Source organism: Lissotriton vulgaris, chromosome 12 (assembly GCF_964263255.1).
Source record: "Lissotriton vulgaris chromosome 12, aLisVul1.2, whole genome shotgun sequence".
Classification (NCBI taxonomy): domain Eukaryota; kingdom Metazoa; phylum Chordata; class Amphibia; order Caudata; family Salamandridae; genus Lissotriton; species Lissotriton vulgaris.
Window position 1 is genome coordinate 296,844,098 of NC_141700.1, and position 14,750 is coordinate 296,858,847.

The following is a 14,750-nucleotide window of genomic DNA, read 5'->3' on the forward strand; positions in this document are numbered from 1 at the left end:
AGACAAGAGGTGGAAAAAAAAAGGTGTAAATGAATGAAAGGGGTAAGGCAGACCCCTCCTGAACCCCTAGGATTGATGAGGGTGCTATTAAAGTTCCCTGGGGGGTGAAAAAAAAAAATTTGCGATTTTTCGTGGTAAAGGTGCTTCCTGGTACGTTAACCGGGCAGCTAACCGGCAGCGTAACGGGAGTCCGACATATTGTGTTTTTTGAACGTTTGTGATATGTGCACGTGTGGATTTTGTCTAATTAAGGTTAAAAAAAAATATATATATCTTTAAGCGTGTTCTGGCGCGCTTACGTTTTGGGTTTGGTTTGCGCTGCAGAGACGATACGTCACGGTTATGCGATGCATCATGAGGCGTCTCACGGGCTACGTGATACGTCACTTAATAAAGAATATATTTTACAGCTATAGATATTAGCTTTTAAAAAACCAATGAAATTCACAGAAAAAACCATAGGTTATAGACCATATATAGTTAGGGATTAGCATTTAAAAAACCTTATTTTATTTGCACAAAACCATTGAAATTCCATATATAGTTAGTTGCACTAACTATATATCGCGGACCCGCAATCCACTGCTAATGATGTCACATATTACATCATTCATGACATGGTCAGTGACATCACTGATGACATCACTGATGACATCTCAAATGACATCACTGATGACATCACTGATGACAACACCCAGTGACTGTATGTTTCTGTAAAGTTAAAATATGTCTTACATATTGAAGAATGAGTGGATGTATAAGTGTCTGGATGAAGGATTTAGTAGGTGCATGACTGACTGTATGAGAGAATGATTAAATGTGTCTCACTGAGTGCATGGGTTAGTGATTAAAGTGTCTTAATTTGGCAATCAATATTTATGTTCTTCTGTAAACTGCTGCATGTTTAAATCAGTAGCTATATCAGTAACTATATGGGTTATTGAATGGTTGCCCAAGTATTTGTATGGGAGACTGAGTGTGTGTGTGGGTGGCTGGGAGGTGTATAACTCTGTGCATAGATGTGTGAGCGGTTGATTCCCTAGGTGTATGGGTTCAAAAGTGCATGTAGAAACAGCTGTATGGACAGTTGACTGTGTGCATGAGTATATTGGTGAGTGAATGGATATCTCAGTTCTACATGTCAAAGTAAGTACATATGTAAAACACACTCCATGTGAGAGTTGACATATATAAATAACTGAACATAAGAGTCAGTGAATGTGAGAGTGGCTGTATGAATCATTGTGAACTTGTATCAAGGATTGTATAAGAGAGTAAATATGTGTTAGTATATGTTTGAATAAGTAAGGTGTGTATAACTGTATAGTTAAGGAAATGGAGATGTGATTGATTCTTTGCATGACTGAATAGGTGTGTGAGTAACTCCATGGATGTGTGACAGTCTGTGAGTGCCTGTTTACACTGAGTGTATCAAAGGTTATATTAGAGTCTGAAGATGTATTATCACATAAATGATATCATCAGTGATGTAATCAGTAATGTCAAATGAGATGTCAGTGATGTCATCAGTGATGTCATTTGAGATGTCATCAGTGATGTCATCAGTGATGTCATTTGAGATGTCATCAGTGATGTCATCAGTGATGTCACTGACCATGTCATGAATGATGTAATATGTGACATCATTAGCAGTGGATTGCGGGTCCGCGATATATAGTTAGTGCAACTAACTATATATGGAATTTCAATGGTTTTGTGCAAATAAAATAAGGTTTTTTAAATGCTAATCCCTAACTATATATGGTCTATAACCTATGGTTTTTTCAGTGAATATATATATATATAACAATCATGTGGCTCTAGTCACGGACGTGGCTTTCTGCCGTGCGTGACCCTGCAGTTCAGCCAAACCGACAAGACTTGCCAAACCTCTTCCTCCCAGAAAAGAATTGTGTCGCACTCCAGTAATCGTGTTTCAAAACTTCAGATTAATTTATTCCATATGATTCCAAACAAACAAAAAAAACACACCAACGAGTTTCAATATCTGCTCAGATCTTGTTCACGGACCGTGAACAAGATCACAGAAGATCAAAACGCGTTGGTGTGTTTTTTTGTTTGGAACCTTATGGAATAAATTAATTTGAAGTTTTGAAACACTATCACTGGAGTGGGCCCAGATTCTTTTCTGGAAGGAAGAGGTTTGGCAAATAATTATATATATATATATATATATATATATATATATATATATATATATATATACATATACACACACACACACACATACATACACACACACAGTAACAGCGACTTTACAGCATACTTCAATAAGTACTGTTTGACAAATGGCGATACAGTGGGGGTAGTGTGATTTCTGATACATTTAGAAATTGCACAGTGAAGTCCTTTTGCCTCTGCAAGGTAGACTTAAAGACTAACCAAATCTGAAGATCTACATTATGTCCAACTTCGAAATTGAAAGATGCATCTGACAATAAGTGAGTCAGCCATTAGATGAGGACACTTTGAGAGAACATTTTTCTCCACAATGCCTAAAAGATGGATAACCACCAAACTGCATGCAAACCTTGAAGTCCATAGCTTCTGCCAGACTGCTCCGTATGACGAAACGGAAGTCACATTTGCAGCAAGGGATTACACCTAAAAACAGGGAGACATTATGTCTTGATAGGCAAAAGCGGTCTTTTGTGTGGAGAATGAAGAGGTTAATTATAAGATACTCTGCGACCGGTATTACACCATGACTAGGTTACATTTATATAATTCCAAGTTCTATCACCAGCACACTTCCCTCCCTCCCCACTATTGGAAGAGAGAATGCAATCAGAAAGCGATATATTGTAGGATTCGTGAAGGCTGTCTCAGACTAGGCACATTCTGAAGGAAAGCATTACAGGCAACTGGCGGCTTGGAGGGGGCAGGACTAACATTTTGTGCCTAAAGGTTGTAAAACCTAAGCAGGTCACACAACAAGCATTAAAAATGCAATTGGTCTCGCCTTTCATTAAGTTAACGCCATTTGCTTTGCTATACAATACCATTAGCAAAGCAAATGGCTTTAACTTAACCAAAAGCGAGACCTATTGCATTTTCGATGCTTGTTTCTCAATGTCATCTTCGTAAATTCATCTGTCCCCAACCTCTAGATAGTAGGGTACAAAATATTCTACAATTGCATTATTTCTCTTACAACCATTAACATTCTCTTTGTGAGTTATCATTAATTTAAGGGAGTATTGACAATCAATTGTGATCAAACTATTCTTGTAAATCTTTACTTACTTGTCCTAATGTACTCATATGGATGACACGCTGGGGTCACTACAGTCTGCACATATTGTATACACTTGAATGTTCTTTCATTGTTTTGTTCTTTCTTAAAACTTTTAATTATTTTTAAATTCCTCCGGATTCTCACACTAGGCGATATCATGCAGGGTCTCACCTCAAATCATTTCAATATCTGCAAAACTAGTTTCAGCAACACAAGTCGCAGTTCTACAAATATCTACAGATGAGGCATGCCCTGACCCCTCTGATTCATCCGCTGGACAAACTACCAGAATTTCACCCCCTAGAGGGCCGTCTACTGATGGGAGACCTGGTAGCACAAAAAATATGACAAATATACAAGACCTTAACAACTCACACCCAAACCACATTACACAAGACCAGGGAGGCATGGGCGATAGATTTGCTAACCATGACAGATTATGACTGGACCGAGGCCCTTTCCAATCCCTGGAGTGCTGCTGTTTCCACACAATACTGCCTTATTCAGTTTAAATACCTTCACTGTGCATATTATACAGGGTTTAGTCTATGAAGAATGGGTGTCATCCAGTCCCCCATATGCCTTAGATTTCGGGACGGAGAGGGCACATTCCTACATATGGTCTGGAGCTGTGAGGCACTACAACCATATTGGCAGAAAATCTCGTCCTGCCTGGGCAGTGTCCTGTCCTGGGATCTCCCACTTGACCCCTGGCTGTTTTTACTCCACAGGACTGAGGAGATTGTTGGGAATCGCTCCAAACAACGCTTACTGTTCCTGGGCCTCACACTGGCCAAAAGGGACATCGCTCAGGCGTGGAAGGCGACCTCCCCGCCAAGGATGGGTGGGTGGAAGACGGCTATGGGCATATGTATAGGGGCCGAGATTCAAGTCTACCAGGCATGGGGCTGCCCGCAGAAATACAGGAACATATGGTCCGGCTGGGCGGCATATCGGGGTATTGATCTACCCCCTTTGCCATAAACTGACCCCATACAAATTCACCAGGTACCATGCCCTACTTTCTACTATGTTTAAGACGAGTAACTCTGGAGTTGATACACATACGTATGTCATTTGCGTATGAGGGACTTTTGTGATGATCTGTGCTACATTTCAGTTGTTAGGCCAGCTGTATGGCAGGCCAGTTTGTTAAAGTATTCACAAATATGGTACTTTCTACATCAAACTGTATTTTCAATGTTGCTTTGGGCATTGTCCATCCCGTACCTAGGAAAATGAATAAAATCTGTTTTGGAAAAAACTATTTGGAATCAAAAACAACCAATGAGGGATGAATATCATCTTAGGATATGTATATATTAAAAAATATATGGTATGTTTCTACACAGCGCAGCAGTTGTATCTGTGAACAAAAGACAAGTAGACTAAGCAGAGATTTTACCTGCTGCTGCTTTCCCAAGTTCCAAAGAAACTACACCCAATTTACTGCCTGTCGGCACCATGAAAACACCGAAAACCCATAATTCTCTGGTACATCCATGCTCAGGAAATCCAGAGAAACAAAGTTGTGTGTCAATCCTATAACATATGTCCTAGGTGGGTATCAGCCCACTAGTGCTGACAGAAGGTGAGGCGCTCCTGGAACTCATGTTGTCAATTGGTGCACTCATAGTTAGGGATGAGGAAGAGAATCCTACATTAGTGACAAACAATGCTGTTTGCTGGTCTTTAGGGGTGAGACAAGCTATACAGGGGCTAGGGGCATAGTGGGAGCATTGTTATGGGCACTCTAGCATGCCCATTTTGGTTTAGTACTTTGTTGAATGGTCTACAGCTGGGGTACCAAGATTCCAGTGTGTGTTCAATAAGAGGATTGGCTGCATAACCTTCCTAAAAAGGTGATGTATTTTAATGTGATTATGATCTTTCGATAACTGTTTACTGTTTTCCTGAATCTAAGCTATTCCATTGCAATTAGTGTGAAGATACACAGTATGATAAAGTATGAGGTTAAGGAGTGGTGTAGTTTGCATGGTAAATTAAAATAAGTTGAAAGCCCTGAGAGCAACGCATGTTTGCATGCTTGGAGGCATAAGAGAGGGCCTGCGGAGCATAAAATAAACATCCAGGACACAGATTGTATTCACTATTCAAACAAAGGGAAGCCAAGTGGATAAGCAATGTCGCTCAGCACAACAAGGAATCAGATCCAGTTTTCATTTGAATAAAATTAAGAACTCTTTCGGATAACCTAGACTTAAATTAGAAACAAATCATATTTGATGCACCACCTTTTTCAATTATGTTATTAACCTTGGAATTCCCTTCTACTTCTGTCAGGAACGGATTACTGAGACGTATGCGATGGGATAACAGAGAGAATTCTGTCGCAACCGATCTACTTACATAGCAGCGCACTTGCTCGATTGCGTACCCTCAAGTGGAAAATTCTTACCAGGATAGCTTCAAGCGTTCACACATTTTGAGATCAGAAAGGGCAGTATGTGCTGTAAAGTTATTCCAGCTATGAACAAAACAAAATATGTGTCACATTGCACCTTGGGGTGAATGAAGGAGGCTTGCGAAAAACAGGTCTGTGTGCGAGTTACTTATCTTCATGTTCATTGGACATCTGCCAGACCTCTGAGGTGCAACTTCAAGGGGTCGTTGGAACCCAGCTGTCATTGGGACATGCAGGGTATATATTTGTTCTGTTTTTCAAAGAAGAGCACTGTAAACGTGTTCAAATTAAAATGTTCAGTTAAGCTCATTGGCATTTCTGCTTTTCAAGAACTGAGTATTTTATGTCGCAATCGCAGGCGAGGGTACAGTTACTTCACAAACTCCCTTTTCTCTTAACGAGTAAGCTTGAAAAAAGAAGTGAAAATCAATTAACAAATAAAAGTAGAGTTAAAACGTGACCTTAACTTGGGGACCTGGCGCCATCACATTTAGACAGTGGGGTGCTTAGGGGTAAGCCAAGTGTACTCATAACACACATAGTTTATGACCACTCATGAAGAAGAAAAACAAATACAATTTATTTCAACAACTTCGGGTATGGGCAGTCCGTTGCAGATCATCGGTAATGGTAAATGAACAGTTTCTGCTATGTTGCACCTTATAACGATTGGGTTAATACGTTGTTATTGGTGGCGAAAATCAGTGCTGTGTGTCCAAAAAGAAGGCATGGAAGGACCTACATATACAAAAGTGTGCAAACTTGCCAGTGCAAATCGCACCACTTGGACCATTTCCACAGGGCACTGCTCCAGATGTATCCACCAGAGTGCAGTTGTAAACCCCCACCTCTCCCATTTCACTAACAGAAACAGTTTGCAATTGTGTATGGTTACCCGATATCCCTACTGATTAGAAGCAGGGTCATGTGTGCATTTCATACATCTAAATTGCAGAGTTTGGCTAATCAAAGTTGAAAATCTCCCAGGGACCAAAGGAGACCCACTCTCATCGCTATGCCTGTTACTGCCATTGCTGTATGCACAGTCTGCAACACTGAACAGAGCTTCTGCAAAAACGGACGTCCTAAAAAGGTGTGATAAGGGAGAGGCGATGTTGCGCGTACACTGGACACAGGTTCGGTGCTCAAGCAAGAGTACAGAATGAGAAGGGCCAGCAGTATTATTCAAATAATGCTTTTCAGAGACAGCATTTACAAACACCCAATACTTTTGGTGAAACTGCAGTGATGTGCATGTACTAGGTGCAGAACAAATTCAAAATTGCAACCAAAACATCATTCGACTAATTAATGCCACTTGGAAATTTGCACACATTGATTATAAAATGACTGAGAGCCAGGGACGTTGATTCACTAGACAGATCATAGAAGGTGTGTATATAATAACAAGCACAATACCTACCAGAAGAGCCCGAAACAAGAAAATGCTGGAGCACGCACACCGCAAGTCGGCCTGGAGCGCGCCTTGGAACAGACGCGGGAGCGCAGTGAGCGTGCACGCAGTGAGCGTGCACGCAGTGAGCGTGCACGCAGTGAGCGTGCACGCAGTGAGCGTGCACGCAGTGAGCGTGCATGCAGTGAGCGTGCACGCAGTGAGCGTGCACGCTCACGTTCCCTGCGGCTCGCGCGTTCACAGACCAGTGTCTGCTCGTGCACCGGTCTGTACCACTAGGGAGGCCTTCACATCGACAATAAGGCTCACTAGCAGCAGCGCTTCGCGCTGCAACGCTAGGCGAGCCCTAAAAACGGGCACTTTTAATATATACTTAGCAAATAATCAGCAGTACTAAGGTGAAACGCTGCCATGTGTTAAAGAAATACTTTTATGAAATGTTTAAATTTGAAGACATCTACCGTACTTTACCATAATATGATATTTGTTGCATGATTTACATGCCAGCTATTTTCAGGACTCAGCTCCTACACAAGCTATGAGAGCCAGAGACCACCCTTTACTCAGCTGTCCCAGTTAATTTGTTGGCACATCCATCTCTTTTTAATGGATGAGGAACACTTAATGTAAATCCTTTGCCTGATCTTAGCCACACTCTTTTGAAAATATACATAGAACATATACATCATACATAGAAGGCTTTTGGTCATTCTCTCCATCCATTGGTTCGTTGCAGTCATCTACATTTTGATTCTGTCCACCGCATCATAGAGCATAGCGCAATGAGTATGCCCACATCAGGTATTGACTCGCCTCACTGTGAATGATGGCATTCTGCACTCTGCACTTGTACATTGTGATTTTCCACATTTGTCTACCCGCCGGAATATAAAATAACTTGTCTCGCCAGTAAAAAACTCGCAAGGTGGAAAACCTAATGGTCAGCCATATAAGAATAGAGCAACGAAACAAGCATTGAACGAGCCAATAGGTCTACAACCAATGTGAGGCCTATTAGCATTCCCTATACTTAACATAACATATTTGCCTCTCTTTTAATGTAGAACGATTAATACAGCCCTAAAATATTTCTAAGTGAATGTGGCACATATTTACTTTTCAGGTTTCGAAGAGAGGTAACAACCATCTTTTGCTAGTTTCCCAAAACTTTTAAAGGATGTAACTACAGGCCAGGAACCAACTAAACTCAATAAGCCAGAACACTGGCAGTTAGTTGCGCTTTGGTCATAAATACTCGTGGTTTCACAGTAGCTGCACTTAGCTCTGAAGCTGCCCCCTCCAGCTGAACATGGCAACTGCTAGGCTTACATCTGAAAGTTGATGGGTAGATTCGAGAATGATCACCTGAGGAGGAGCTTAGAGCAGGCACTTTCCAGGCAGCCAGTTGAAGACACGCCTTCACAGTGGGACGACTCGCTGAAGGACAGATAACTGTCAGCTCACCCCGCCACACTCATAGCTGCGACTCCCATTGATTAGTTGCTGCAGGAACGCGTGCGCGCTGCTGCAGTCAGGTGCCAATTAAGGTTTGACGTGTCACGTGTGGACTAGAAGAACACGGTTCTCACAGGCGCCGTCAGTGCGTCGTTCCACTGATGTTGCTGCTCCTAAGCGTTTCCTTTGTGGAGAAAGAAGGTGTTTCCTGTCACTACTATGTGATTCGTCTTTGATAAATTCCAGTTAGGAACTCCTTGTAACCCTTACAGGCACCCATCTCCGATTACCTTGGGGGAAGCGGATTTGCAGTCTCCTTCAAAGCAGCACTGGAAAGAATAACAGCAAGGTACAATGGACATGTATTGGTGTTTTTTGTTTGAATGTCGTGTTGACAGTGCTGTGTACACTGGCGTGAGTTTTTTGAACTACGAAGGCACCAGGGTTGACGCCTCTTCCTTGTCAGGCACTGAGACGGACACAAGAGTGTTCTTTCATGCATTTCAACAGTTGTGATTTAGCCAGGAGAAAAACAAAGTCTGTAAGCCAAAACTTACTTTATTTTTGCTTTTTTATGCTCAAAACCTCCATTGCTTCAGAGTATAAGGGGAAACAGCTTTTCACCGTTCCTCATTTTAAAATCCCCATTTATTCTGTTCCTGATTGTAGCTATAAATGACCTCTGGTTCCTGAGGTGTAGTTATGGAACCGTTTAAACCATCCGCTTACAGTATTGTCCATGTTCTGGAGCGATAACGTTTAACTCTTTTGCTACTTCCCAGTACTGAGCCCCTGTTCTTGATGTTAGGAGAACTTCTTGCTTAAGCCTAGACTTTTTTTGTAGTAAACCATGATAATAGCCAAACTATAGCATCTGTTTTTGTGTAAAAGGTGTTTTATTCTTCTTTAAAGTGACATCCACAAAAAGTTTACTCTGTTAAGATTGCTCTTCGCTAGCGACTGCGTCGCCAATGTGCGAGACCTAACAGGAGCCCGGTGAGGTAAGAGAGAGGAGGGGTGTGGGTGTGTGTGTGTGTGTGTGCCTGCGTGTGTGTGTGTGTGTGCCTGCGTGTGTGCCTGCGTGTGTGTGTGTGCCTGCGTGTGTGTGTGTGTGTGTGCCTGCGTGTGTGTGTGTGCCTGCGTGTGTGTGTGTGTGCCTGCGTGTGTGAAGGAGAGAGGCTGACGCTGTGAATGTGCAACAAAAGATGTGCTGAGGTAAGGAGGAGGAGGGGTGTGTGTGTGTAGGTGTGTGAGAGTGTGTGAGAGAGTGTACTTCCGTGAGTGTGGCTGTGTGCGCGCGCGAGCGATTGTGAGAGGCTGCCGCTGTGAATGTGGAGCAAGAGATGTGCACGGAGCCGGGCTGGACGTGCGCGTCCACACACCAGAATCGCCGCGCGTGCCCAGGTCTGTCTCCCTTGAGAGGCAACTCCACAACAATAGGTCTCGAGAGTGAAACCTAAAAAAACACTATTTGTACAGAAAATATATTTGAGTGCAAAGACCTTGGAGTGATAACACATGTTTTCCGTATTTTAGTGCAAATGTTACTTCATTTAAAGTAAAAGAATTATATGGAGGAATAAAAATTGCCTGCAGCTACGATAAACAATTTTGCTTTCTGTATTTAGAACGAGTTAAGCGAGGAGTTTAAACGTTCTACTGATTTATACCGGATTAACTATTTTACTCTTAAAATGTTGATGTTTTAGATATTTACTGAATAAAAATGTTTTTGAATTTTGTTTTTCATGCTACACAACCAATATTACATACATTCTACAATTAAGTTACAGTCCCACTAGACAACTCTTATTCAAAGTGCTGCTATGACAAAGAACCGTACGTGTACAAGCAGTTTAAGTAATGCAGGACTTTTGTCTTCAATATACATATTCAATAACCTCAGAAAGCGGAAACATCCTGTCTTTAAATTACAGAGAGGCCCCACACCATAGATACTTAATATAATGTGCCGATATCAAAGAATTATTTCAAACATGATGGCCACCACGCTACTGCATCTTTAACACGATACAATATTACAAGCTCGTTTATCATTCTATCCACTGGGGAAAAAACGATTATATTTCGTCTGAAACAAAATGAGAGAAAACTGCCGATGTAAGGGATGTGTAAAATAGAAAGTAAATGGGTGCAGTAAAAGCTATTACTGAAGGAAGGCAAAAGGGGCAAGATAGGGAGGTCACAAAATTTGTATAACAGTCAGGGCAAAAGTCCTAAAAAAAAAAAAAAGAAGTGGGGGACGCTGACGTCACAACAGGAAGTGACGTCACGAAAGGTGGCTTGCACCATCAGACTCATTGCCTCCCCCTCGCTCACCCCTTAGATGCAATTACACCAAAGAAGCCAGCGCGTGAGCAGCGTTCTGAATGAGCTCAATCTCGCCCTAGAGAGGCCATAGAGTGAATATGTGGCTCCATTTGCTCTAGTTTATCGAGCTCCCAGTAAAATAAGTGGGGGGACGCCGTCCACCCGCGTGGTACCCCGACTCGAGCCCTGATAACAGTGGTAACAAAACCGAGTGGTCATAATGATAGTATGGTTAAGGTAGGAGAAAAGAATAGACAGGAAAACGTGTTGAAAATCTATACACGGGTTCATGAAAGAGAAGGGAGTGGGTCTGGACGTGAAGTAGGAAATTGATCCAGCCAAAGCTGACGACTTTGGTTGGAACTAATCGCGTTGGAGTCCCGGCCTCGGTTTAGCAACCAGTGATCTTGGTCAAATCACATAATCTCTCAATGTTTAAAGAATGTGTGAAATAATCTGGTGCTTTTATGTCTTCGGTCCAATTTTCACCTATATAGAACTTAAAACGGTCCATAGAGGAAGAGACACTAATGACAGGAGAAGAGATCATTAATGGCTATAAAATAGTGGAAGAAGGTCGCTTACAGGGACACTAGAGAAACATTAATGCAGGACTGGCAACGGTGTGCACTTCCACGCCATAATGAGGAATGAGAGGACGGGTGTAGCACGGTGGAAGACACGGCCCGGCAGGGTCAGGACAGAAAAGATGCGATTGAAAAATGTGGTAATTTGGGAGGCAGAACTGGAGAAAATTGAGACCATACACACAAACTGGTAATTAAACGGAGACGGCACACCTGAACACCGTGACTCTTAACGAGATGCATATTGAGAGCCGGAGGGTTAGACAGCACTTTCCCGCAGCCCTGCACAGTGCAGAGGATGTTGCTTCGCCCCTCCCGCGTCAAGTCGGTAACAGACGGCTTCACGATCTCCCAATGCTCGCAGGAGAAATCGGCCCGAACCCGCGGGCTTCCACTCTTAGATGTCCTTTTGGCAGTAGAGACACAGGCAGCTGCCATGGTGCCGCACGACGGACCAGCCGCCCCAAAACACTAAGCAATGACACCGCTGTCATTTCCGGGGCGGAGCTAGTAGCAAAGTGTAGTAAGGATAGAAGGCCAACTGTCCAAAGAAAAAGGTTTAAAACGGGACAAGCCCACAAAATGAGGACTCAGAATGTGTCCTCGAGCAGCGCATGCTTTGATTAGCTGAGAGCCTGAACACGCCCATTGGTTAAGGATCTTTAGGTGATATTTAAACTGATTGTGAGACATTTCAAGTAACACGCGATTTACATAGCTGCAGGTTTCAGATTGCTATGTGTGACATTTTCTTAATTTCTGAATAATTATGAGTGACATTTCAAAGACTATGAGTGACACTTTCTTCCCAGCAAAATGAAGCAAAGATGATTAGGGAAACATATAAATATAAGCAAGGATTGGTGTAGCCAAGAGGTCTGCTTTTGGGACTTTATGTGTTTAGTTTGAAGTTTTGGCTACGTTGTAGAGTATTGTGTCTGATGTTTTATGTAGACAATTTGTAATAAAGGGTGTTATATGTGGTCCTTAGTGGTAATATGTGGAGTGTATTGATGTTGAGTATAATGTAATTATGTGGTGTGTAATTATGTGGTACTGAGTGTTGTTATGTGTAGTGTATGTATATTGTATTGAGTGTAGTTATAAATGTGTGGTGTGTTATTACGTGGCCCTGACTGATATGATGTGGATTGTATTAATGTAATGAGTTAAGTGTAATTATGTGGTATGTAATTATGTGGCAGTGAGTGGTATTATTTGGAGTGTATGTTGCATTGAGTGCATTGCCAGTGGGCAGAGCATCTTATTATAAAATCCCCCAAAAATAATCCACAGAGAAATTATGGTTCAGTGCCAAGAAGAGACAAGGATGCTTGCAATATGGTGGGCGTGGCTAGCAGCATAGCCGAGTGAGTCGCACTCTGCGCCAGCTCCGGCAAGCCAAAATAATCCGACATTATTACCTTGATCCACCGATTCTTTAACCAAGGCATGTGTTATGTTGTGTAATATGTAATGTACCTTTAACTTTGTGCATTCCACATTCTTTAGAATTGAGTGTACTGTGTTCCACTTTCCTCTATGTGTTCTACATTTATTCAGTTGACGCTGACTGACTACCTGTCAGCTGTGTACCTGCTTGTTTGAAGATTAAACCTATTTCAACCTACACTGAAGTGCCATCCTTCAATTCTACAGCATGATGTAGTGCGAGACTGGCTGACCCAAGCGACTGCCCTTGCCAACCCTCCTGAGACCCGAGAACACAGGAATCGTCGAGAAACAACCGCCGGACTCGGAGCCGGGGCCAAGATGGCGGCAGCCGCATCGGACTACTGACTCACCCGAGGCTCGGACCGGAGGGCCTCCGGTGGGGCGGCGGAGCTGCGGCCTTCTGGCGCTTACCGTCTTTGGGGCTGGAGGCTGTACCGGAGCCCTCAATTGTTGCACTGGGACCTGCCCGGGCCTAGCGGAGGTGGCGGACCGGAGGAGGTCGACTTTCGCCCGCCCGCCCGCCCCCCCCCCCCCCCGCGCGGCGCGGGGTTTTGACGGGCGAGGGCTAGCAGGCGGAGTAACCCGGGTCCGGACTCTTGACGGGACCCGGGTGTGAGGGCTGCGGTAGAGAGACCCCCTGCGAGACAGTGGGGCCCCCAACCCATTTGCGGGGTGCAGAGACGACCCGACCGGAGCTGCGGAGCATCACGGACAGGAGGAGATCGACCCCGCTGCTGCCTGGAGATCGGAGGAAGGAGGCAGGTTGGGGGGTGCACGGCGCGGTGGTGTCTGCAGCCGCACATTGCGTGTCATATACCTGGTGCCCGGTGGACTCGGCTGGACCGGGGGACTGCATGGGAGCGGGCGAGCGCTGACACCCCTAGCTTGCGGGCTGGGTGTCCCCTTGGCTGCGCCCCCGCCTCCTCCTCACAGGGCCGAGAGACACCCTTCTAGCCCTGACCTGACCGGCTGCCCCGGTTGGCCGCTATCCCTGCCTCCCGCACCCAGAAGAAGATTGCTGCAGCCTGAGGCCCTTTCCGACCGGGCCACTCTCCTGGGGCCACTGACATCCTCCCCAATACACCTTGCTGGACCCCCACTCCGAGAGCACGGTGGAGGGAAGAAGTGGTCTGCGGGCAGGCACTCGGACCCTAGATTTTGACCCCCCCCCACCGGCGCCAGAGAAGCCAGTCCGTAATGGGGAAGAAGGAGGCGGTCGCAAAGGCGCAGAAGCAAGGCCTCATTGACAAATTCGCAGTGACGCAGCAGAATGGCGGCGGAGATGCGGCGGGATCGAGCTCGGATACAGCTCTCCTGATGAGCGCGATTCAGGCTTCTAGAGCGGACATTCAGGCGTCCAGAGCAGCCCTTGAAGTGAAGATCGGTGAGGTGGAGGTAGAGGTCAATCTACTACGGCAGGACTTCAGAAACCTTACAGAGAGGGTCACCACGGCGGAGACGCGATTCGGGGAGGCGGAGGATGTCATACACAGCCACCTGAAGGGTGTTAAAGACTTACAGACAGCGCTCAATCAGCTTCTATGGAAGGTGGACAATGCAGAAAACAGGGCGAAGTGGAACAACCTCAGTTTTGTGGGATTTAGAGAAGGTATTGAGGGCGGTGTTTATGCGCAAGTGGCTGATTGAGACACTGCCCCGGGCGCACTTCTCCAACTGCTTCATCATTGAAAGGGCGCACAGAGCCCTTATGGCCAAGCCATTGGCCATAAGGGCTCTTAAACTTTGCTGACAGAGACTTGATCCTACGAGGGGCCAGAAAATTGGGCGAGATCCGACTCGAGAACGCTCAAATAATGATTTTTC

General features: G+C 44.4%; 1 protein-coding gene across 1 annotated transcript in view; it reads right to left on the bottom strand.

The window, feature by feature from the left end:
• Window positions 1–11,986, bottom strand: part of ATMIN (ATM interactor) — a 45,465-nt gene extending 33,479 nt beyond the window's left edge. The window contains exon 1 of the mRNA XM_086945090.1: window positions 11,685–11,986. Within this exon, the coding sequence (XP_086801216.1) occupies window positions 11,685–11,909 (225 nt within the window). The 5' untranslated portion in view covers window positions 11,910–11,986. The remainder of the gene's footprint in view (window positions 1–11,684) is intronic.
• Window positions 11,987–14,750: the final 2,764 nt, after the last annotated feature.